This window comes from Phyllobates terribilis, unplaced genomic scaffold, assembly GCF_046119375.1.
Source record: "Phyllobates terribilis strain yellow unplaced genomic scaffold, ASM4611937v1 Scaffold_56__1_contigs__length_8794411, whole genome shotgun sequence".
In the NCBI taxonomy this organism is placed as follows: Eukaryota; Metazoa; Chordata; class Amphibia; order Anura; family Dendrobatidae; genus Phyllobates; species Phyllobates terribilis.
In genome coordinates, this window is record NW_027362816.1 from 8,399,519 (window position 1) to 8,424,646 (window position 25,128).

The 25,128-nt window shown below is 42.3% G+C and overlaps 1 protein-coding gene across 2 annotated transcripts in view; it reads right to left on the minus strand.

The window, feature by feature from the left end:
• Positions 1-24,298, minus strand: part of LOC141192249 (uncharacterized) — a 338,025-nt gene extending 313,727 nt beyond the window's left edge. The window contains exon 1 of one of the 2 annotated variants that reach the window (XM_073661747.1): positions 23,007-24,298. In XM_073661747.1, the coding sequence (XP_073517848.1) occupies positions 23,007-24,161 (1,155 nt within the window). In that variant the 5' untranslated portion in view covers positions 24,162-24,298. Of the gene's footprint in view, positions 1-22,984 lie in introns of both variants that reach the window. The other variant, XM_073661746.1, reaches the window with a different exon arrangement.
• Positions 24,299-25,128: the final 830 nt, after the last annotated feature.

The following is a 25,128-nucleotide window of genomic DNA, read 5'->3' on the forward strand; positions in this document are numbered from 1 at the left end:
TATAAAAAAATAACCCAAAAAAGTTTGGTTGATTGGTCTGTGGCGTTCTTTTAAAGTGTTGCTTATAGCTGTCTCTGTGAGCTTCTCAATGCTGTTCAGCCAGCCAGGTATCCTGCCTGCAGTAGATGGAATGTGGCAATGGAACACTGCTGTGCATCTCACAATAGGCTCTGAGCCTTTATATACCTGCGCACAGCAGCAGCCACCTTCAGTCTGCTGCTGGACAGCCAGCAGCAGCAGCAGCAAGCCGAAAATTGCAGGCATGTAAGGGATCTAGAGGTTGACAACATGTCTTCTTAACGGGAGTCCAGGTGCCCATCTCCACAAATGGACTTTTCAGGATCCGAGGGTGGCACCGTAGGCCGCAACCAATTGCCGGAACTTCTTTAATTTCATGCCTGCAGACTATAAAAAATAACCCAAAAAAGTTTGGTTGATTGGTCTGTGGCGTTCTTTTAAAGTGTTGCTTATAGCTGTCTCTGTGAGCTTCTCAATGCTGTTCAGCCAGCCAGGTATCCTGCCTGCAGTAGATGGAATGTGGCAATGGAACACTGCTGCTCGTGTCACAATAGACTCTGAGCCTTTACATAACTGCGCACAGCAGCAGCCACCTTCAGTCTGCTGCTGGACAGCCAGCAGCAGCAGCAAGCCGAAAAGTGCAGGCATGTAAGGGATCTAGAGGTTGACAACATGTCTTCTTAACGGGAGTCCAGGTGCCCATCTCCACAAATGGACTTTTCAGGATCCGAGGGTGGCACCGTAGGCCGCAACCAATTGCCGCAACTTCTTTAATTTCATGCCTGCAGACTATAAAAAATAACCCAAAAAAGTTTGGTTGATTGGTCTGTGGCGTTCTTTTAAAGTGTTGCTTATAGCGGTCTCTGTGAGCTTCTCAATGCTGTTCAGCCAGCCAGGTATCCTGCCTGCAGTAGATGGAATGTGGCAATGGAACACTGCTGCGCGTGTCACAATAGGCTCTGAGCCTTTATATACCTGCGCACGGTAGCAGCCACTTTCAGTCTGCTGCTGGACAGCCAGCAGCAGCAGCAGCAAGCCGAAAAATGCAGGCATGTAAGGGATCTAGAGGTTGACAACCTGTCTTCTTAACGGGAGTCCAGGTGCCCATCTCCACAAATGGACTTTTCAGGATCCGAGGGTGGCACCGTAGGCCGCAACCAATTGCCGCAACTTCTTTAATTTCATGCCTGCAGACTATAAAGAATAACCCAAAAAGTTTGGTTGATTGGTCTGTGGCGTTCTTTTACAGTGTTGCTTATAGCGGTCTCTGTGAGCTTCTCAATGCTGTTCAGCCAGCCAGGTATCCTGCCTGCAGTAGATGGAATGTGGCAATGGAACACTGCTGCGCGTGTCACAATAGGCTCTGAGCCTTTATATACCTGCGCACGGCAGCAGCCACCTTCAGTCTGCTGCTGGACAGCCAGCAGCAGCAGCAAGCCGAAAAGTGCAGGCATGTAAGAGATCTAGAGGTTGACAACATGTCTTCTTAACGGGAGTCCAGGTGCCAATCTCCACAAATGGACTTTTCAGGATCTGAGGGTGGCACAGTAGGCCGCAACCAATTGCCGCAACTTCTTTAATTTCATGCCTGCAGACTATAAAAAATAACCCAAAAAAGTTTGGTTGATTGGTCTGTGGCGTACTTTTAAAGCGTTGCTTATAACAGTCTCTGTGAGCTTCTCAATGCTTTCAGCCAGCCAGGTATCCTGCCTGCAGTAGATGGAATGTGGCAATGGAACACTGCTGCGCGGGTCACAATAGGTTCTGAGCCTCTATATACCTGCGCACGGTAGCAGCCACCTTCAGTCTGCTGCTGGACAGCCCGCAGCAGCAGCAGCAAGCCGAAAAGTGCAGGCATGTAAGGGATCTAGAGGTTGACAACATGTCTTCTTAACGGGAGTCCAGGTGCCCATCTCCACAAATGGACTTTTCAGGATCCGAGGGTAGCACCGTAGGCCGCAACCAATTGCCACAACTTCTTTAATTTCATGCCTGCAGACTATAAAAAATAACCCCAAAAAGTTAGGTTGATTGGTCTGTGGCGTTCTTTTAAAGTGTTGCTTATAGCGGTCTCTGTGAGCTTCTCAATGCTGTTCAGCCAGCCAGGTATCCTGCCTGCAGTAGATGGAATGTGGCAATGGAACACTGCTGCGCGTGTCACAATAGGCTCTGAGCCTTTATATACCTGCGCACGGCAGCAGCCACTTTCAGTCTGCTGCTGGACAGCCAGCAGCAGCAGCAAGCCGAAAAGTACAGGCATGTAAGGGATCTAGAGGTTGACAAAATGTCTTCTTAACGGGAGTCCAGGTGCCCATCTCCACAAATGGACATTTCAAGATCCGAGGGTGGCACCGTAGGGCGCAACCAATTGCCGCAACTTCTTTAATTTCATGCCTGCAGACTATAAAAAATAACCCAAAAAAGTTTGGTTGATTGGTCTGTGGCGTTCTTTTAAAGTGTTGCTTATAGCGGTCTCTGTGAGCTTCTCAATGCTGTTCAGCCAGCCAGGTATCCTGCCTGCAGTAGATGGAATGTGGCAATGGAACACTGCTGCGCGTGTCACAATAGTCTCTGAGCCTTTATATACCTGCGCACGGCAGCAGCCACCTTCAGTCTGCTGCTGGACAGCCAGCAGCAGCAGCAGCAAGCCGAAAAGTGCAGGCATGTAAGGGATCTAGAGGTTGACAACATATCTTCTTAACGGGAGTCCAGCCCATCTCCACAAATGGAATTTTCAGGATCCGAGGGTGGCACCGTAGGCCGCAACCAATTGCCGCAACTTCTTTAATCTCATGCCTGTAGACTATAAAAAATAACCCAAAAAAGTTTGGTTGATTGGTCTGTGGCGTTCTTTTAAAGTGTTGCTTATAGCGGTCTCTGTGAGCTTCTCAATGCTGTTCAGCCAGCCAGGTATCCTGCCTGCAGTAGATGGAATGTGGCAATGGAACACTGCTGCGCGTGTCACAATAGGCTCTGAGCCTTTATATACCTGCGCACGGCAGCAGCCACTTTCAGTCTGCTGCTGGACAGCCAGCAGCAGCAAGCCGAAAAGTACAGGCATGTAAGGGATCTAGAGGTTGACAAAATGTCTTCTTAACGGGAGTCCAGGTGCCCATCTCCACAAATGGACATTTCAGGATCCGAGGGTGGCACCGTAGGGCGCAACCAATTGCCGCAACTTCTTTAATTTCATGCCTGCAGACTATAAAAAATAACCCAAAAAAGTTTGGTTGATTGGTCTGTGGCGTTCTTTTAAAGTGTTGCTTATAGCGGTCTCTGTGAGCTTATCAATCCTGTTCAGCCAGCCAGGTATCCTGCCTGCAGTAGATGGAATGTGGCAATGGAACACTGCTGCGCGTGTCACAATAGGCTCTGAGCCTTTATATACCTGCGCACAGCAGCAGCCACCTTCAGTCTGCTGCTGGACAGCCAGCAGCAGCAGCAGCAAGCCGAAAAGTGCAGGCATGTAAGGGATCTAGAGGTTGACAACATGTCTTCTTAACGGGAGTCCAGGTGCCCATCTCCTCAAATGGACTTTTCAGGATCCGAGGGTGGTACCGTAGGCCGCAAATTTTTTAATTTCATGCCTGCAGACTATAAAAAATAACCCAAAAAGTTTGGTTGATTGGTCTATGGCGTTCTTTTAAAGTGTTGCTTATAGCGGTCTCTGTGAGCTTCTCAATGCTGTTCAGCCAGCCAGGTATCCTGCCTGCAGTAGATGGAATGTGGCAATGGAACACTGCTGCGCGTGTCACAATAGTCTCTGAGCCTTTATATACCTGCGCACGGCAGCAGCCACCTTCAGTCTGCTGCTGGACAGCCAGCAGCAGCAGCAGCAAGCCGAAAAGTGCAGGCATGTAAGGGATGTAGAGGTTGACAACATGTCTTCTTAACGGGAGTCCAGCCCATCTCCACAAATGGAATTTTCAGGATCCGAGGGTGGCACCGTAGGCCGCAACTAATTGCCGCAACTTTTTTAATTTCATGCCTGCAGATTATAAAAAATAACCCAAAAAAGTTTGGTTGATTGGTCTGTGGCGTTCTTTTAAAGTGTTGCTTATAGCGGTCTCTGTGAGCTTCTCAATGCTGTTCAGCCAGCCAGGTATCCTGCCTGCAGTAGATGGAATGTGGCAATGGAACACTGCTGCGCGTGTCACAATAGGCTCTGAGCCTTTATATACCTGCGCACGGCAGCAGCCACCTTCAGTCTGCTGCTGGACAGCCAGCAGCAGCAGCGGCAAGCCGAAAAGTGCAGGCATGTATGGGATCTAGAGGTTGACAACATGTCTTCTTAACGGGAGTCCAGGTGCCCATCTCCACAAATGGACTTTTCAGGATCCGAGGGTGGCACAGTAGGCCGCAACCAATTGCCGCAACTTCTTTAATTTCATGCCTGCAGACTATAAAAAATAACCCAAAAAAGTTAGGTTGATTGGTCTGTGGCGTTCTTTTAAAGTGTTGCTTATAGCGGTCTCTGTGAGCTTCTCAATGCTGTTCAGCCAGCCAGGTATCCTGCCTGCAGTAGATGGAATGTGGCAATGGAACACTGCTGCGCGTGTCACAATAGGCTCTGAGCCTTTATATACCTGCGCACGGCAGCAGCCACCTTCAGTCTGCTGCTGGACAGCCAGCAGCAGCTGCAGCAAGCCGAAAAGTGCAGGCATGTAAGGGATCTAGAGGTTGACAACATGTCTTCTTAACGGGAGTCCAGGTGCCCATCTCCACAAATGGGCTTTTCAGGATCCGAGGTTGGCACCGTAGGCCGCAACCAATTGCCGCAACTTCTTTAATTTCATGCCTGCAGACTATAAAAAATAACCCAAAAAAGTTTGGTTGATTGGTCTGTGGCGTTCTTTTAAAGTGTTGCTTATAGCGGTCTCTGTGAGCTTCTCAATGCTGTTCAGCCAGCCAGGTATCCTGCCTGCAGTAGATGGAATGTGGCAATGGAACACTGCTGCGCGTGTCACAATAGGCTCTGAGCCTTTATATATCTGCGCACGGCAGCAGCCACCTTCAGTCTGCTGCTGGACAGCCAGCAGCAGCAAGCCGAAAAGTGCAGGCATGTAAGGGATCTAGAGGTTGACAGCATGTCTTTTTAACGGGAGTCCAGGTGCCCATCTCCACAAATGGACTTTTCAGGATCCGAGGGTGGCACCGTAGGCCGCAACTAATTGCCGCAACTTCTTTAATTTCATGCCTGCAGATTATAAAAAATAACCCAAAAAAGTTTGGTTGATTGATCTGTGGCGTTCTTTTAAAGTGTTGCTTATAGCGGTCTCTGTGAGCTTCTCAATGCTGTTCAGCAAGCCAGGTATCCTGCCTGCAGTAGATGGAATGTGGCAATGGAACACTGCTGCGCGTGTCACAATAGGCTCTGAGCCTTTATATACCTGCGCACGGCAGCAGCCACCTTCAGTCTGCTGCTGGACAGCCAGCAGCAGCAGCAAGCCGAAAAGTGCAGGCATGTAAGGGATCTAGAGGTTGACAACATGTCTTCTTAACGGGAGTCCAGGTGCCCATCTCCACAAATGGGCTTTTCAGGATCCGAGGTTGGCACCGTAGGCCGCAACCAATTGCCCCAACTTCTTTAATTTCATGCCTGCAGACTATAAAAAATAACCCAAAAAAGTTTGGTTGATTGGTCTGTGGCGTTCTTTTAAAGTGTTGCTTATAGCGGTCTCTGTGAGATTCTCAATGCTGTTCAAAAGCCAGGTATCCGGCCTGCAGTAGATGGAATGTGGCAATGGAACAATGCTGCGCATGTCACAATAGGCTCTGAGACTTTATATACCTGCGCACGGCAGCAGCCACCTTCAGTCTGCTGCTGGACAGCCAGCAGCAGCAGCAAGCCGAAAAGTGCAGGCATGTAAGGGATCTAGAGGTTGACAACATGTCTTTTTAACGGGAGTCCAGGTGCCCATCTCCACAAATGGACTTTTCAGGATCCGAGGGTGGCACCGTAGGCCGCAACTAATTGCCGCAACTTCTTTAATTTCATGCCTGCAGACTATAAAAAATAACCCAAAAAAGTTTGGTTGATTGGTCTGTGGCGTTCTTTTAAAGTGTTGCTTATAGCGGTCTCTGTGAGCTTCTCAATGCTGTTCAGCCAGCCAGGTATCCTGCCTGCAGTAGATGGAATGTGGCAATGGAACAATGCTGCGCGTGTCACAATAGGCTCTGAGCCTTTATATACCTGCGCACGGCAGAAGCCACCTTCAGTCTGCTGCTGGACAGCCAGCAGCAGCAGCAGCAAGCCTAAAATTGCAGGCATGTAAGGGATCTAGAGGTTGACAACATGTCTTCTTAACGGGAGTCCAGGTGCCCATCTCCACAAATGGACTTTTCAGGATCCGAGGGTGGCACCGTAGGCCGCAACCAATTGCCGCAACTTCTTTAATTTCATGCCTGCAGATTATAAAAAATAACTCAAAAAAGTTTGGTTGATTGGTCTGTGGCGTTCTTTTAAAGTGTTGCTTATAGCGGTCTCGGTGAGCTTCTCAATGCTGTTCAGCCAGCCAGGTATCCGGCCTGCAGTAGATGGAATGTCGCAGTGGAACATCGCTGCGCGTGTCACAATAGCCTCTGAGCCTTTATATACCTGCGCACGGCAGCAGCCACCTTCAGTCTGCTGCTGGACAGCCAGCAGCAGCAGCAGCAAGCCGAAAAGTGCAGGCATGTAAGGGATCTAGACGTTGACAACATGTCTTCTTAACGGGAGTCCAGGTGCCCATCTCCACAAATGGACTTTTCAGGATCCGAGGGTGGCACCGTAGGCCGCAACCAATTGCCGCAACTTCTTTAATTTCATGCCTGCGGACTATAAAAAATAACCCAAAAAAGTTTGGTTGATTGGTCTGTGGCATTCTTTTAAAGTGTTGCTTGTAGCGGTCTCTGTGAGCTTCTCAATGGTGTTCAGCCAGCCAGGTATCCTGCCTGCAGTAGATGGAATGTGGCAATGGAACACTGCTGCGCGTGTCACAATAGGCTCTGAGCCTTTATATATCTGCGCACGGCAGCAGCCTCCTTCAGTCTTCTGCTGGACAGCCAGCAGCAGCAGCAGCAGCAAGCCGAAAAGTGCAGGCATGTAAGGGATCTAGAGGTTGACAACATGTCTTCTTAACGGGAGTCCAGGTGCCCATCTCCACAAATGGACTTTTCAGGATCCGAGGGTGGCACCGTAGGCCGCAACCAATTGCCACAACTTCTTTAATTTCATGCCTGCAGACTATAAAAAATAAACCAAAAAAGTTTGGTTGATTGGTCTGTGGCGTTCTTTTAAAGTGTTGCTTATAGCGGTCTCTGTGAGCTTCTCAATGCTGTTCAGCCAGCCAGGTATCCTGCCTGCAGTAGATGGAATGTGGCAATGGAACACTGCTGCGGGTGTCACAATAGGCTCTGAGCCTTTATATACCTGCGCACGGCAGCAGCCACCTTCAGTCTGCTGCTGGACAGCCAGCAGCAGCAACAGCAAGCCGAAAAGTGCAGGCATGTAAGGGATCTAGAGGTTGACAACATGTCTTCTTAACGGGAGTCCAGGTGCCCATCTCCACAAATGGACTTTTCAGGATCCGAGGGTGGCACCGTAGGCCGCAACCAATTGCCGCAACTTCTTTAATTTCATGCCTGCAGACTATAAAAAATAACCCAAAAAAGTTTGGTTGATTGGTCTGTGGCGTTCTTTTAAAGTGTTGCTTATAGCGGTCTCTGTGAGCTTCTCAATGCTGTTCAGCCAGCCAGGTATCCTGCCTGCAGTAGATGGAATGTGGCAATGGAACACTGCTGCGCGTGTCACAATAGGCTCTGAGCCTTTATATACCTGCGCACGGCAGCAGCCACCTTCAGTCTGCTGCTGGACAGCCAGCAGCAGCAGCAGCAGCAAGCCAAAAAGTGCAGGCATGTAAGGGATCTAGAGGTTGACAAAATGTCTTCTTAACGGGACTCCAGGTGCCCATCTCCACAAATGGACTTTTCAGGATCCGAGGGTGGCACCGTAGGCCGCAACCAATTGCCGCAACTTCTTTAATTTCATGCCTGCAGACTATAAAAAATAACCCCAAAAAGTTTGGTTGATTGGTCTGTGGCGTTCTTTTAAAGTGTTGCTTATAGCAGTCTCTGTGAGCTTCTCAATGCTGTTCAGCCAGCCAGGTATCCTGCCTGCAGTAGATGAAATGTGGCAATGGAACACTGCTGCGCGTGTCACAATAGGCTCTGAGCCTTTATATACCTGCGCACGGCAGCAGCCACCTTCAGTCTGCTGCTGGACAGCCAGCAGCAGCAGCAGCAATCCGAAACGTGCAGGCATATAAGGGATCTAGAGGTTGACAACATGTCTTCTTAACGGGAGTCCAGGTGCCCATCTCCACAAATGGACTTTTCAGGATCCGAGGGTGGCACCGTAGGCCGCAACCAATTGCCGCAACTTCTTTAATTTCATGCCTGCTGTTAGAAAAATGAACACTTCCTTATCTTAGATAAGGGCACAGTGAGGATAAAAGGGAAATCAGTCTTTGAATTGTGTGGATAAAACAAAAGCTTATTTAATGTTCACTGAAAAAGGTGATTACAAAAGATGGAAAGAAAATAGTTCATAGCACACAACAAAAGAGGTATCAGGTTAAAAACAAAATAGGAACAATTATAAGTTCTTACGTATCCAGTCTTGGCAGTATGTGATGATCAGTGGTGGAGACCTCAAGGTATGAGAATCTACCCACCATACTGATACCTCTCCTTATATACCATCTTGCCTCATGGATATACATTGGAGACTATTTTTACAGTTACATAACCCAATATGGCGTTTTGCTGATATGGCAGAAACCTATAATAGAGTATGTATTTTTGACTGTGTACAATTACTTCATATTGGCATATTTCAAACATATGGCTAAGGACTTTTCATCATTAGTTATCTCTAAATAACTCATGTTGACAACGAGTCCTATAGATTTGATGTACAGAACAGGTGTGTCTGCCAAGATTCTCAGAATAACCTCTGTCACGCTCTGAAACTACTAAGCATGAGACTAAGCTTCTGAGAGCTTATATGTAATATTTTATATCATAAGAGATTAATATTTTACAGTCCCCCCTGATTATGATTTAAGAATTATCATAATCAATCTTAAACTCATTCTCTCACCATTCGTATCACATTCATTCTTTATTCTGAACACCTTGTATTGACACCTGTATTGAACATCATCTGAGTTCCCAAAAACTTCAAAATTAAAAAAATAAAAATTCACTCAAAAAGTTAATTATTTCTTTTTAGCATTTCTCTTAAAATATCATCCTCCTTTTTCATTTCCGTCTTTATCTTTTTATATATCTTCTTAATTTTATAGGTTATTAAAATCTGATAAAATATGCACAAAAATATCATAATAAATAATATTATTATTAGATTTGTTAATATATTTCCTGCTACCATTTTCACTGAAGACTGTGACCAACTAGTAACTGATTTTCCTAAATTTCTCCATCCAAGATGAGCCTGACATACTTGTCCACTCATGTTCAATATCATTTAAATGACCTTGTTCATGTCTGAATACAATTTCAGCTTCTTTTAGTTGTTTTGTTAATAAATTTAATAAACCTTTGTCTTTCTTTATCTCATTTGTCCACATATCCCAAGGGAAATTATTTATTTGAGACAAATTGAACTGTATCGGAAGGATTTTCTGATTTCTTGTCCCTATTGATGTAATATTAATACTTCCTTCCTTCTTGGAGATAGTTTTCACATTTCCCTCCATACAATATAAACCTATTGTCAGATTTTCAGCATGTACACAAGATGAGAAGAATGCAGAAACAACTTCTTTTTCTGATATAACTTGGAAACAAATTTTGTTTGAGCTTATTGGGGTCAACAAGTCATGTATCGTCTGCACATTCTCAACTCTGGCATGACATGAGGTATGATTATGGAAACACGAGTTATAAATGACTTTATCCTGTCCAGGTAGACACATTACCTTACAAACAAAATGTAAGCATGAAGAAATGTCTAATTGTCCAGTGTTTGTACCATCAAATGCAAAATCTGTGTACTGTAATAGATAATATAGTAATTGTGTATTACTAACAGCAATGCCCAGAACAGTTATAGGAACCATGGTTTCTTCTCTTCCTGATATTGGGATTAGTGATGTTCCTATACAAATGTTCTGTTCACATCCTAACCACAAATCTGTATGATTTAACGCAAAATTATATTCTGTAGGCAAATTTCTCATTATTCCTAAAGGTGTAATTCCACTCTGCAATGCCTGTGCAATCATTTTCAGATTGGTGGAGTATTCAATCTGAATTTCTAGACATGCTCTGGCCACTTGGGATTCCTGTTCACTTTCTATTAGAGCTAAAGTAGCATCTTGCAGATGTGACACTGAAGATCCCAGCAGAGCAGCAGTGTTCAAAACCATCTTCTCAAAGAGTTGATTCAAAATGTTCTGAATTTTTACCCCTTTGCCCCCAATATACCCAATATTTTCCAAATCTGATTTAAGTGTATGAATGTCCATAGTATTACTTAAACTTCCCACTGTTCCTAATCCCCCCAAAATACCTTCTAATATCCCCCTCTTACTTCTAACCTGTGTTGAAGTTCTTCTCCCAAACCATTGTTCTATTCCCATTTCCATGTTAATGAGATGTGATTGACACTGGAGATATCTGGATGAGATTTTCCAACTAGACATGTTAAAAGTCCAGACCATAGTCATCAACACTCCATCCCTTAATAGAGGTTTAGATTGGAATTGATTGGTTTGGAAAGGAGTAGATGGTTGAAACCTTGTCTGTGTACATACATTATCTACTCCTGACCAAACATTTACATCTTTGCATTGTTTGTAATTATTTTCAGTTAAAACGCAACATTGATAATGTCCAGAATCCTAAGGGGATGGATTATCTAGAGAAAAAACAAAATTCTTATCCAGCCATCTCACATTCCCATATTGACTTCTGTGTATAACATTTGTTGGACCATTTGAAAAACTTCCCAAAAATAATTTGTTTCTGGTCCATGTTAACAAAGACTCGGGACGTAACTCTAACCTTGTGTTGCATTTCAATTCAAGAGGAGACATATTTTCTTGACTATGTACTGCTTGTGGTGCAACCCTTACTTCTGGAGCGATAGTATTTGTTACTGTAAAGACTACAGATACTTGTACTTGTACTGATTCTCTGGAAGTTCCATGTTTTTACCTAATCTTCATCTCCTTCTGTAATAGAAAGTAATGAAGGATCCAAAATTTTCCCAAAACGTTGTGTCTTTAACACAATCTTGGTTTCATATGTTCTAGCTGTCCCTTTTGCGAGCATATCATTAGTAATATCACCCGACCACACAGCTGTCTCTTCACCTCTTATCTCTATATTCCAGTATAACACATCTGTAGGATTACATTCCCATGTGCCTGTCTTATTATCATGTATATAATCTCCTTGTAACTGTGTAAACTTAGACTTAGGTCCTGTGGCAGAATGTAAGATTATGTCAGTGTCGTGTATGAAGTGTAGCTCAATACAGCATTCTACACCATAACCCATGCAAATGTTTCCAGTAATATCTACTGAATCATCCGGTATGTCTTCCTCTATTAGATTTTGCATACTTGATCCTCTTGGTTTCCGTGAATGTAAAGTTCCTTTGATATGTCCATCCACTTCACTAGTATTTGTTCCATGATATAAAATGTCTTCTGCGTAGACCACAATTAAAATAGTACAAAGTAGCAGAAATATGGATCCCATCAGATAGCAGCTTTCCTGGGAAACTTTCTTTTCTTGAAGGATTGGTGTTGAATACCTTCCATCAAGGACATGCTATTCCGCATTCCAGCTCTTATTGGAATCCATTTCTTCCTAAAAGGAATGCAGTATCATTATTTTGCAATATACAATTTGCATTGATCAACGTGTACCCACAATTTTTGTTGTCTGCGGGTAGTTTTAACCACGTTGGATGCTGGTTGCACTAGGATCATAACTCGCTCCATGGTGTCGATTATTTTAAAGCGACCTTCCCAGTTACTTTCCCAAGGTCCACTCTTCCTGAAAGTTTTAATCATGACTAGAGCCCCTTTTTTGAATTTGGATTCATATGGTGGCTCCATCCTCTGCATTCTTGATGCAGGATGTAGAAGAATGGTTTTCAAGTTTTCCTGCAACAATTGCAACCATTTGGACCTTGGAACAGCATCTTTTTGAGGTGTGGACAAAAATGGTTCATGTGGGAAAATCAATGGCATTTTCCTTCCTGACATTAGTTCAAAAGGAGTAAACTGAGTTGTGGAGGAAGTTGTTCCTCCAACACTCAACAGTACAAAAGGTACTGCATCCACCCAAGTATTACCTTTGTCCCATAACATTTTGGCAATTCTGGATTTTATTATCCTATTCATCCTTTCCACAATACCAGCAGACTGTCGATGGTAAGGTACATGAAACTATTGTACCCCTAGAATAGTACAAACTGCTCGCATGATTCTTCCTGTGAAGTGACTTCCTCGATCAGAGATAATTATTCTGGGGATCCCCCAAGTACAAAAGACACGATTAACTAATGCTCTAGCTGTAGACAAAGCATCATCTTTCCTGACAGGTAAAAATTCAACCCATTTAGAAAAAACATCTACTACAATCAATGCATACCTGAGACCATTTTTACCTGATGGTAATGGACCAATATAGTCTATTTGTAACGTAGACCAAGGACCATCTGCAGGTGCGGTTCTCAGTAGTGGCGGTTTCTGTCATTTTGGTCTTGGATTAATTTGGGCACAAATGAAGCATGATTGAACAATATTTCGTACAGTCTCTTCCATCTTTTCCCAGTAAAATCTCTCTTTGAGAATGCCTAACAATCTCTGTTAGCCCAAATGACCCAAGCTGTCATGATTATATCTCGTGAACTCATCCTGTAGATGTTTTGGTACAACAGGACGCAAGTCCCCATTTAAGTCATGACACAAAACCCGGGAAGCAACAAGAGTTGTATCTTTTTCTTGTTCTTCCGCAAAAGAAGGGATATGCGTGTCTGTTCTTTGAACTGCTGAAACCTCAAGAGGTTTAGGCTCAAACACTTCTCCTGTCAGGGCTGCCTTTTTTGGCTAACGTATCTGCGGTTGCATTTCCAACAGATAATTCATCATCAGAATTTTTATGGGCAGGAACTTTGACAATTGCAAAACTATTAGGGGTTTTTGAAGCTATCTCAAAAATTGTTTTCAGTGTGTCACTATGTACAAGAGTCTTGTAAGGCTGTGTGCCCACAATGCATTTTTTAAGAGTTTCTGCAGCGGCAATTCCGCTGCAGAAACGCTTAAAAAACGCTTGGTAGAAGGCCTGCCATGCTCCCCAATGCTGTGCACATGCTGCGGAAATTTCCGCTGCGGATTATCATTGCAGAAAAAAATGCAGCACTACCAATTATTTTGCGGAAGCGCTGCATTTTCGCCACCATTGACTTGCATTGGAACGCATGGAATATGCATCACTGGATCTGTAGATGCGCATTCCATGCGTTTCAATGTGCGGATGGTACCCGGGTCTGGAGAGGAGGAGACTATCCTCCGGACCTGGGTACCATAGAAACTGTGAAAAAAAGAATAAAATAAAAAATAAATATTATATTTACCTTCTTATGGCCTCCGGTGTGCTTGTCTTGGCTTGCCGGCAGATCGCGGTAGACTCAAGGACCTGCGCTGACCTCATTTAGTCATGTGATGGGTCACGCAACGCTGATGTCGGCAGGTCCTTCAGTGTACCGCGAGCTGCCGGCAAGCCGAGACGCATTGAATAAAGACTCCAGGGGCCATCGGAAGGTAAGTATAATATTTATTTTTTACCATTCTTTCAGTCACACTATATAAATCCATGCCATTTGCATGGATTTATATAGTGTGACCAAGTTGTCAAGTACTTTCCAAGTGATGCTAAAATCGCTTGGAAAGTGCTTGACAACCCACATGTGGAAATGCATGTGAAGAAAGCTTCACATCCGCATGTCCCTGGCAGGAAAAACGCATGTAAAATCCGCATGTACAATCCGCATGTAAAATCCACATGTAAAATCTGCATGTACAATCCACATGTAAAATCCGCATGTACAATCCACATGTAAAATCCGCATGTACAATCCGCATGCGTTTTTTTGCCAGGGAGATGCAGAAACGCTCAGGAAAAAATCCGGAGCATTTCCGCATCGTGGGCACATAGCCTTAGAAGAATCTACAGCATCTCTTTTTCAAAACTGACAGGTAATCTGACAGTGATCTCACAACATAGGAGCTATCACTGTAGATTACAATGGGACACTGATCATCAGCCTCATTCAGCTGTAGCACCATTCTTACCGCTTCTAGCTCTGCCCTCTGAGCTGAAAAATGACTCGGTAACTTGTGTTTTACCACTGGTCCTCTTTTGGGATAAAAAATGTCATATCCTGTATAAGAGTGCCCATCTGAATAGAATCTGGAACCATCTACAAAGACTGCTTCATCTGTTACCTCGGCCTACCGTCTGAAAAATGATGGAATAGGATCCTGAAAAGACTGGAGACAATCATGAGTTTGCCCTTCATATTGCATCAACTGAGGAAGAACATATTTGACCTTATAATCTACCTCAATTTGATTGGGAGACAATGACAGTAACCAATGGGCCATTCTCTGATGTGACACACCTGGGATATTTTTCTCAAAGAGAAGTTTTAGCGTAGAATGAGGAGTTTGTAGAATGATTTTTTTAAAACCAACGCGTTCAGTTGCTTTCACTGCAAAGAAGACACCTACCAAATAGCCCAAAATTCTCCACTCTTCTGCCTGCAATTGTAACAGAACAGCCGACACCGATGTCTCTGATGGGTGAACTTGCAAAACAAATGGAGCTGAAGGATCTACTATGGACAAAGCAGGTGCATTCTGTAAATAAATTTTCAATTGTTCAAATGAGGTTTGTTGTTCAACATCCCAAGGACCAAAATAATCATTATTTTCACCTTTCAAAAGATCGTACAAAGGCTTGGCCTTTTCAGCAAAATTTTCAATGAGATTCCTGGAATAGTTTACAAGACCCAAAAAATGTCACAATGCCTTGTGTGTGGTTGGGATTGGGAGAGAAGCGATCGCCTCTATTCTTTCCTGCAATGGCTGTCTTTTTCCTGGACTCAACAATACTCCCAGAAACCTGACCTCGGTCTGCATCAATTTGACCTTTTTAGTGTTAAATTTCAACCCTGCATCATACAACAGTTCAAACAATTCTGTCAAAAGAGAAACATGTGACTCCTTATCCTCAGTAGACAACAGAATATCATCCACATATTGCAGTATGAAATCAGGCCTAGAAAATCTGGATAATACCTTTACCAACACCTGATGAAAAACACTAGGTGACAAATGTGCTCCTAGAGGTAACCTGCAAAACAGATATTGCTCATCCAAGAAAGTAAATGCAAACTTGTACTGACAGCTCTTTTCAAGAGGTATACTGAAAAATCATTACTGATGTCTAGTACAGAGAAATATTTTGCCTTTGCATTTAGCCTTGCCATCATGTCATGAGTATCGGCAACAATGGGAGCAACGTTGGGAGTATGTTTATTAAACATCCGCAAATCCAATATCATTCGATATGTACCATCAGATTTCTATACACACCATAAAGGATTGTTACTTACAGAGTTAGCCTTAGGTATGACACCTTGAGCTAACAATTCCTGTATGATCTTAGACATAGAACCAATTTAATCTGGAGGCAATTTATACTGACGCTGTGGAGGAGGATCACGTCCTTCTACATTCACAATTACATCCTTCATTGTACCCAACCTCATAACTGAACTGAGCCCAAAGAGAAGGGAAGCATTGTACAATTTCAGTCAGTACTTCATCACCACCAGTTTCAGGCCACAAATGATCTGATGACACAACATCATTCAAGCAAATACTTCCAACATGGCTATATTCACTAGGGTCAATGACTACAGGTTCCAGATCACTTGATTCCCTAGATCAATTACCCATTCGAATTTCTGCATAAAATCTGTGCCAAGTATATTCTCAGAATCACGACAATACCAAAGGTCAATTCCTGTTTTGAAAGAACCTGGTATTTCCAACATAACATTGAGAACGCGCTTTGCGTTTGTTTTTCCTTTTCCGCTGAATCCGATAATATTACAACTTGGAGATTCTGGTTTTACCATCAAATCAAGGTTAGTAACACTTAATTGTGCCCCCGTATCAATAAGAAACACAGCACTCTGTTCTGCCAAAATCACATTGAGAAATGGTCTTCCACAGTCATCCAATGTAACTCGAGTCACAAATTCCAATGGATGGGGTGTGGGAGCATTCTTTGCTAGTCAGAGAGATGGAGGAGATGGGAGCAGACCAGTGTCCCTGCAATTTGACTTTCACGGTCATTTCTCTGATCTGTCTGATTAATGGAGCATATGGTGACTGTGTTTGTGTACTGTCAGTGTGAGGGTATGTGAGAGAATTGAATGGAGGGGCGGAAGGTTTGTTGGATGATTTTGGAATAAGTCAGTTTCCCCTTCCAAGCTTACCTGTTCCCGGTGTACCTGCCTCTGATTTTGCTCTCAAAAATTTCCTGCCTTGCCACTTTAAGTGTCCAAGTATACCACAAAAATAACAATTAATATTGCTCCTCTGTGTGATATTTTTACCTCTATGTTCAGTGTAATCTCTGTTCCTAGATGTTAATGTGGGTTTAGGTTTTGGTTGAGTTTTCTCTGATGTCAGTTGTCTATCTTTTTCCTCATGAACTACAGCTATTTTTGCCTTGACCTGGTTCTGCTTCATGGATCTCCTAATTTTGTCAATAAAAGATGTTGCCTCCTGCAATGATGTCTGAACACTAGCCAATTGCACTGATACAGGATCTAGGTACTTTAATTTTGTTACATACAATTTGATCATGGATGTTGGTTCCTCATTAGGCCCCACAGGCATCACCATTCTATAGGCCTGTTCAAATTTGACCAAAAAAGCAAACGGGTCATCATGGACACTCGCACTCAAATGACGCAAAATGTCAACTGAGGGCGAGTCTCCTGTGGTAAATAATAGCAATTGTCTAAGTCTGTCTTCTTTTGTACTATGTGTCAGTTCATTATCCTCATTTAGTCTGGGCGTGATCTGTAATCTTTTTGCCATATGTGAGGGTAACCAAACTCTGAATGTCTTGTTTTTTTGTTCATCATTAAGATTGAATTTATCTTTATTAGATTCAAAAATATCTGCATTATAAAAAGCATCCATCTTCTCATTGTACTTTGGAAAGTCTTTTACAATTTTCATTAATTGATCATGTATTTTAAGATTGATTTGTGCTGCTTTGTCATGTAATTTTTTCCTTTGTAATTCATTTCCCTGTAAACTTTCTACTGAAATATCTGGATTTTGTGTGTCTGGTACAAATGATGTGGAGGCACTATCTTCACTTTTACTATTGGATCTTGTACTTACAGAAACCTTTTTTATGTCTTGGTGTAGTTTGGACAATAACTCTGTCCAAGGATCAATTTGATCCAATTATTCAATATGTTCTGCCAAAATCAAACAATTAGGATAATCAAAGTAATCCCCGTCAGCGTCTTGTGTCTCAGTATGACTGGTCTCCTGTGTGTCCACCTGTTTGTCAGTATGACTGATGTCCTGTGTGATAATGCATGCTTTCTGTGTGTCAGTTTCTTCAAAGACTAAATTATTGTACACACGGACCATATGCATCACATTTTGAAGCCTTCTCTGTAACTATTTTACAGAGAGAAACCTTTTATCAGTACTAAGATTCTCTGCTTCACATTGGCTATACAAACTAGACCATAAATGTGCATCTGTATGACTATGAACAAACTTAAACTGTATGTTAGTTTTCTTAGAATAGTCATGAATAAAATCCATTTCTCACCTATGGAATGGCTTTTCCTCTCCTGGATTGATCCAACCGTTGATGGATGGTCCTTTGTGGCTTTTCTGTGTTCCGCAGACCTCCACGTGGTTGTATGCTTTGGAGACCAACTCCTCACCGTCCTGTAGATTCCATTTGATCCCTGTGAATATGTGGAATTCCTGAGACTTGGACAACAGGTTTGTTTTTTTTTTGCCTGATCCTGTTCTGTCCACTTCTATGGAAGCAGTGGTGTAATGTCTGACCCTGCTCTGTTCACTTCTATGGGAGCAGTGGTGTAATGTCTGACCCCGCTCTGTTCACTTCTATGGAAGCAGTGGTGTAATGTCTGACCCCGCTCCATCCACTTCTATGGGAGGAGTGGTGTCATGTGTGACCCCGCTCAGTCCACTTCTATGGTTGCAGTGGTGTCATGTGTGACTGTGCTCAGTCCACTTCTATAGGAGCAGTGGTGTAATGTGTGACTCCACTTCGTCCACTTCTATGGGAGCAGTGGTGTAAGGTGTGACCCATCTCGTCCACTTCTATGGGAGCAGTGGTGTAAGGTGTGACCCCTCTCGTCCACTTCTATGGGAGCAGTGGTGTAAGGTGTGGCCCTGCTCCATACATTAGAAACTGTGTATGTAATTCCATCCTGTATGATACACTCTGCTGAGCTCAATATCTAATTCCATAATGCGATACACTACACTTAGTCCTGTATCTAATCGCGCATGTGATACAGTCCACATATCCAACCCCAGTTTATGATACAGCGAGCAGCACCATCAGGATCAGCTCTGCCGGTCGTCCTCAGTGACACTGTACTTGTCAGTATCACTGGCGGTCACTAACAAAATGTGCGATACTCTCCAGACCAGTGTATCTAATCCCGTCATCGTGTGCATTACGCCCTGGACTGGACTGATGTATCTAATCCCGTCATCGTGTGCGATACACCCTGGACTGGTGTATCTAATCCCATCATGTGACACACTACACTGAGCCCTGAATCTAGATATGTGTAGTGTATCATGTGCTGTGAATAATCCCAGTGTGTGTAACACGCCGTGTATTGTTATGGTAAATATTTATACTTTGTTTTGATTATTATTTTAGACAATTAAATCTACCTATATATTTTTGATAATTTAATATTAGCCTTATAAGTGTTACTCATAAAAGCGATAACACGGCATTGTATGAAATATAGAGCTGTCTTCGTGTTAAGCTTTCCTTGTTTTTAAAAGTCTAGTAAATTAGACAGAGCTGCTTTCAAGGACGACTGTTATTTTCAATTAAAATACTTTCTTTCTTAGGTAATGTTAGCCACCCATTTCTTCTTGGGGTGTAATAAAGTACTTGTTGCTTGGGTTCTGAGGGCAGACAAGAATTATACACTCAGACACTGGCTGTATGTTATTTTCTTTCTCAATCTCAATTATCTCAATCCAGATTCTTGGAAGGGCTACCATGACAGTATCTAACCCCAGCGTATGATACAGAGAGCAGCACTAACAGAAGTGGCGCTGCCGGCCGTCCTCGGTGACACTGTACTTGTCAGTATCACTGACAGTCACCAACAAAATGGCTCCACACTGTGATCCTAAACTTCATCCTCTCTTATCCTGTTACAAACACCCAGAAGGGGAGGAGAGGAGCGACATCACACACAGGAGAGCAGACCCAGCCCACATTTACTGCAGTCGTAATGTGAGCTAGTTGTACACAAGGTTTTCATGGAAAATTTCAGCAGCTGCTCCCCCTAGTGTTTAAAAGTGGAAATACCAAACCTTGTTAAATTATTTTTCATATTTTACTTAATTAAAAACAAATAATATTATTTAAAAAAAGAAAATCAAAACATTAATACTTTACATTTTTTTAATTGTTTACATTTTTTTATGGCACCTTCCCTTTAATCATCTAATTGCTGTAGTTACTATTGACAGCAGCATCTAAGGAGTTAAACGGTCATGGTCGGTTCCAACACTGATTGTGGCCAATGCAGCAAGTTGTCAGCTATAGTGTACAGCTGGATTGTCACCTGTTGGAGGACGCTATTCTCTTATATATCAGGTCAGTAAAGACGTATTGGTGGTCATTAAGGGGTTAATTATGTTATATGTTTTTGTACAATTTGTCAATAACATATATAGTTTCTCCCCATTGGAGTTATTTTTGATGGTCAACAAAATTGATTTTTCAGTAATTAATTTTTCACACTCTTGGTATGAGAATGACTTCTCCCGCTGTGGGATTTTTGACGTTTAAAGGGGTTGTCCAAGTAGTGGACAAACATTCCACATTATTGACAGAAATATTTCACTTTTTACCAAGTGAGATAGGAGATCATCCTGAAGTCCGCAGTGAAATCAGTTTATTTTGTTTGTTAACAAGGAGACAAGCGAGATGCTCAGCAGGACGTCTGACGCTAATTCATTCCGATCAAGCTTATACAGGCAATGCAAAATATACACAATCAGATATGACAGGCAGCTAACACTAATACTCACTGCCGACTATAGATAATATTCTAAGCATACTGTGTTTCAAAAGATACGGATACTGCTTCTACACATACAGTGGTGTGAAAATGTTTGCCCTTCCTGATTTCTTATTCTTTTGCATGTTTGTCACTTAAATGTTTCAGATCACCAAACAAATTTAAATATTAGACAAAGATAACACAAGTAACCACAAAATGCAGTTTTTAAATGAAGCTCTTTATTATTTAGGGAAAAAAAATCCAAACTTATAGGGCCCTGTGTGTAAAAGTGATTGCCCCCTAAACCTAATAACTAGTTGGGCCACCCTTCGCAGCAACAACTGCAATCAAGCGTTTGCAGTTTGGCAATGAGTCTTTTAACACGCTCTGGGGGAATTTTGGCCACTCATCTTTGCTAAATTTTTGTAATTCAGCCACATTGGAGGGTTTCCGAGCATGAACCACCTATTTAAGGTCATGCCACAGCATCTAAATCAGATTAAAGTCAGGACTTTGACTAGGCCACTCCAAAGTCTTAATTTTGTTTTTCTTAAGCCATTCAGAGGTAGGTGGATTTGCTGGTGTGTTTTGGATCATTGTCCTGATGCATAACCCAAATGCGCTTCAGCTTGAGGTCACAAACAGATGGCCGGACATTCTCCTTCAGGATTTTTTGGTAGACTGCAGAATTAATGGTTCCATTTACCACAGCAAGTCTTCCAGGTCCTGAAGCAGCAAAACAGCCCCAGACCATCACGCTACCACCACATTTTACTGTGGGTATGATGTTCCTTTTCTGAAATGCTGTGTTACTACTACGCCAGATGTAATGGGACATTCACCTTTCAAAAAGTTCAACTTTTGTCTCGTCAGTCCACAGTGTATTCTCCCAAAAGTCTTTGGAGATCATCAAGATGTTTTCAGACAAAACTGAGAAGAGCATTTATGTTCTTATTGCTTAGCAATTGTTTTAGTCTTGGAACTCTGCCATGCAGGCTATTTTTGCCTAGTCTCTTTCTTATGGCGGAGTCTTGAACACTGACCTTAACTGAGACAAGTGAGGCCTGCAATTCTTTGGAAGTTGTTGTGGGGTCTTTTGTGATCTCTTGGATGAGTGGCCGCTGCGCTCTTAGGGTAATTTTGGTCGGCCGGCCACTCCTGGGAAGGTTGACCACTGTTCCATGCTTTTGCTATTTGTGGATAATGGCTCTCACTGTGGTTCGCTGAAGTCCTAAAGCTTTAGAAATGGCTTTATAACCTTTTCCAGATTGATCGATCTCAATTACTTTTTTCTCATTTGTTCTTGAATTTATTTGGATCGCGGCATGATGTCTAGCTTTTGAGGATCTTTTGGTCTACCTCACTTTGTCAAGCAAGTCCTATTAAAGTATTTTCTTGATTGAGAACAGGTGTGGCTGCAATCAGGCCTGAGTGTGGCTAGGGAAATTTAACTCAGAATCCCAAAGATGTGATAAACCACAGTTAAAACATAAATTAAGTGGGGTGTGTGTGTGTGTGTATATGAGTATGAGTGGGGCCTTTTTTTACACAGGGCCCTGGAGCTTTGGATTTCTTTTTCCCTTAATAATAAAATACCTTATTTAAAAACTGCATTTTGTGTTTACTTGTGTTATCTTTGTCTAATATTTACATCTGATGATCTGAAACATTTAGGTGAGACAAATACGCAAAAGAATAAGAAATCAGGAAGGGGCAAACACTTTGTTTTACACCACTGTATCTCAGAATGTTAGATGCTTCTGACCGCAAAGAGCATGACTGAAAAGTAGACATGTTATGATCTTTTGATAAACCTATATTTCTATAACTAAGGATTCAAATCTCTATTAATGAACACACTGAATATATACATAATGGATAAACAATATACTTATTACAAAAATTATTATAAGAATTATACAAAGCTCCCATACTTGTGCCGTTCCATCGGTGTCAGCACTTGTGTTCCCGGGACTCAGGTCAGGTTGTTTCGCCATGTGAGCCCTGAGCCCCATCAGCGCTGGTGTCATATTTAACGAGGCCAAACATGAGGAATGACAAAGCATTGTCCAAGTAGAGGACAACCCCTTTAACAATCGAAAGCAGAAAAAAATCCAGCTTCAATGATCCTCTAAAAACATTGCTTTATTGCGTAAATATCAAAAACCTGAGATAACAGCATGGATTTTACTACCCCTAGAGGGGAAAATATTTTCTAGCAGACACGTTTCAGACAGTAAGGTCTTTAGTCATTGAAGCTGGATTTTTTTCTGCTCTTGATTCGTACTCCTGCTGCCCTGCTGGTTTCCTGAGCTTTGGATTCCTCAATGGTTGAGCTGATTTATTTATTTTTTTTTTTTCTTAGTAACCCCTTTAAGAAGATACAATTTTCGCTTAAAACATTTCCAAAATTCTGAACATGAAAAGGCTTTTCCCCTCTGTGGTTTCTATGATGTTTATGAAGAATTGATTTCCATGTAAAACATTTCCCACATTAAGAACATGAAAAAGGCTTCTCCCCTGTGTGAGTTTTTTGGTGACTCAAAAGAGATAATTTCTTCACAAAACATTTCCCACATTCTGAACAGGAAAAAGGCTTCTCCCCTGTGTGGGTTCTCTGATGACTATAAAGCCCCGATTTCTGATTAAAACATTTTTCACATTCTGAACAGGAAAAAGGCTTCTCCCCTGTGTGGGTTCTCTGATGTGTATAAAGCACCGATTTCCGGTTAAAACATTTCCCACACTCTGAACAGGAAAAAGGCTTCTCCCTTGTGTGAGTTCTCTGGTGATTAACCATAACCGATTTATGGTTAAAACATTTCCCACATTCTGAACATGAAAAAGGCTTCTCCCCTGTGTGGGTTCTCTGATGTCTATAAAGCCCCGATTTCAGGTTAAAATATTTTCCACATTCTGAACAGGAAAAAGGCTTCTCCCCTGTGTGAGTTCTCTGGTGTATAACTAAATGTGATTTTAAGTTAAAACATTTTCCACATTCTGGACAAGAAAAAGGCTTCTCCCCTGTGTGGGTTCTCTGATGTATAACAAGCTCTGATTTGTATTTAAAACCATTCCCACATTCTGAACAGGAAAAAGGCTTCTCCCCTGTGTGGGTTCTCTGGTGCATAACTAAAGCTGATTTTCGGTTAAAACATTTCCCACATTCTGAACAGGAAAAAGGCTTCTCCCCTGTGTGGGTTCTCTGGTGCATAACTAAAGCTGATTTTTGGTTAAAACATTTCCCACATTCTGAACAGGAAAAAGGCTTCTCCCCTGTGTGAGTTCTCTGGTGCATAACTAAAACTGATATTTGGTTAAAACATTTCCCACATTCTGAACAGGAAAAAGGCTTCTCCCCTGTGTGAGTTCTCTGGTGATTAACCATAACCAATTTATGGTTAAAACATTTCCCACATTCTGGACATGAAAAAGGCTTCTCCCCTGTGTGGGTTCTCTGATGTCTATAAAGCCCCGATTTCTGGTTAAAACATTTTCCACATTCTGAACAGGAAAAAGGTTTCTCCCCTGTGTGGGTTCTCTGATGTATAACAAGCTCTGATTTGTAGTTAAAACCATTCCCACATTCTGAACAGGAAAAAGGCTTCTCCCCTGTGTGAGTTCTCTGGTGATTAATGAAAACTGATTTTTGGTTAAAACATTTCCCACATTCCGAACATGAAAAAGGCTTCTCCCCTGTGTGAGTTGTCTGGTGCATAACTAAAGCTGATTTTTGGTTAAAACATTTCCCACATTCTGAACATGAAAAAGGCTTCTCCCCTGTGTGAGTTCTCTGGTGCCTCGCAAGATCTGATCTGTGAATTTTTTCTTGTTTAAGAAGAGTATTTCTATATTCTGAACGTGAAAATGACTTCTTTGCTTTAGGAGCAGTTTGTTTTTTAATGCTTATTTTGTAACTTCGATTTTCCTTAGTAGTCGCTAATGAATCAGAAGACAGGATCTGTTTCAAAGGATTAGATGATTGATCTTTGCTGTGAAGGGATGATGGTATATCTGGAGTAATGGCATTCACTTCAATTGTATCTTGTGTGATCTCAACTTCATGTGATTTAAAAATTGAAGATGTCAGTTGTCCTTCTGATCTCCTGGTACAGTCATCTGCCAAGAATAAAATTAAGTATTATTTGTGAATAAAATATTCTTAAATTTTTTAACATTTTTACTTAAAGTGTCTGTAAAAATGGCAAGTTGCGTAAAAAAAAAAAAGAATTATTCACCAAGTCAATGACAGTTCACAGTCTAAAAGACTGTGCCCAAACCACATTTAGCATTCATGTATTTTGGCATTACTATAGTGAGAAGAACCCACTTAATTTATCAGGGCACTGTGTGTTGGGTAATAAAATGGCATTTTTGCAATTTTCACTCTCCAACATCCCTGCGTGCTAATTTCCGGAAAGTGCCTGTGGAGTCAAAATAATCCCTACTCCTATAGATTAATGTCCTGAAGGTTATAATTTCCAAAATGGAGTCACTTTATAGGGATTTCTACTGCTCTGGTTTACTTTCATTTTGCCATATCAACGTTTCTGCAAATGGTGGGTCCCATTTTTTCTGGGATCTGCTCCTGCAACGTCTAATTCTGTCACCAGAAGCCTTATTCATCCTGCAGGCGGCGCTGGTGATGGAGGAGACGTCAGAACCAGAAGCTCTGGGTGGTGCAG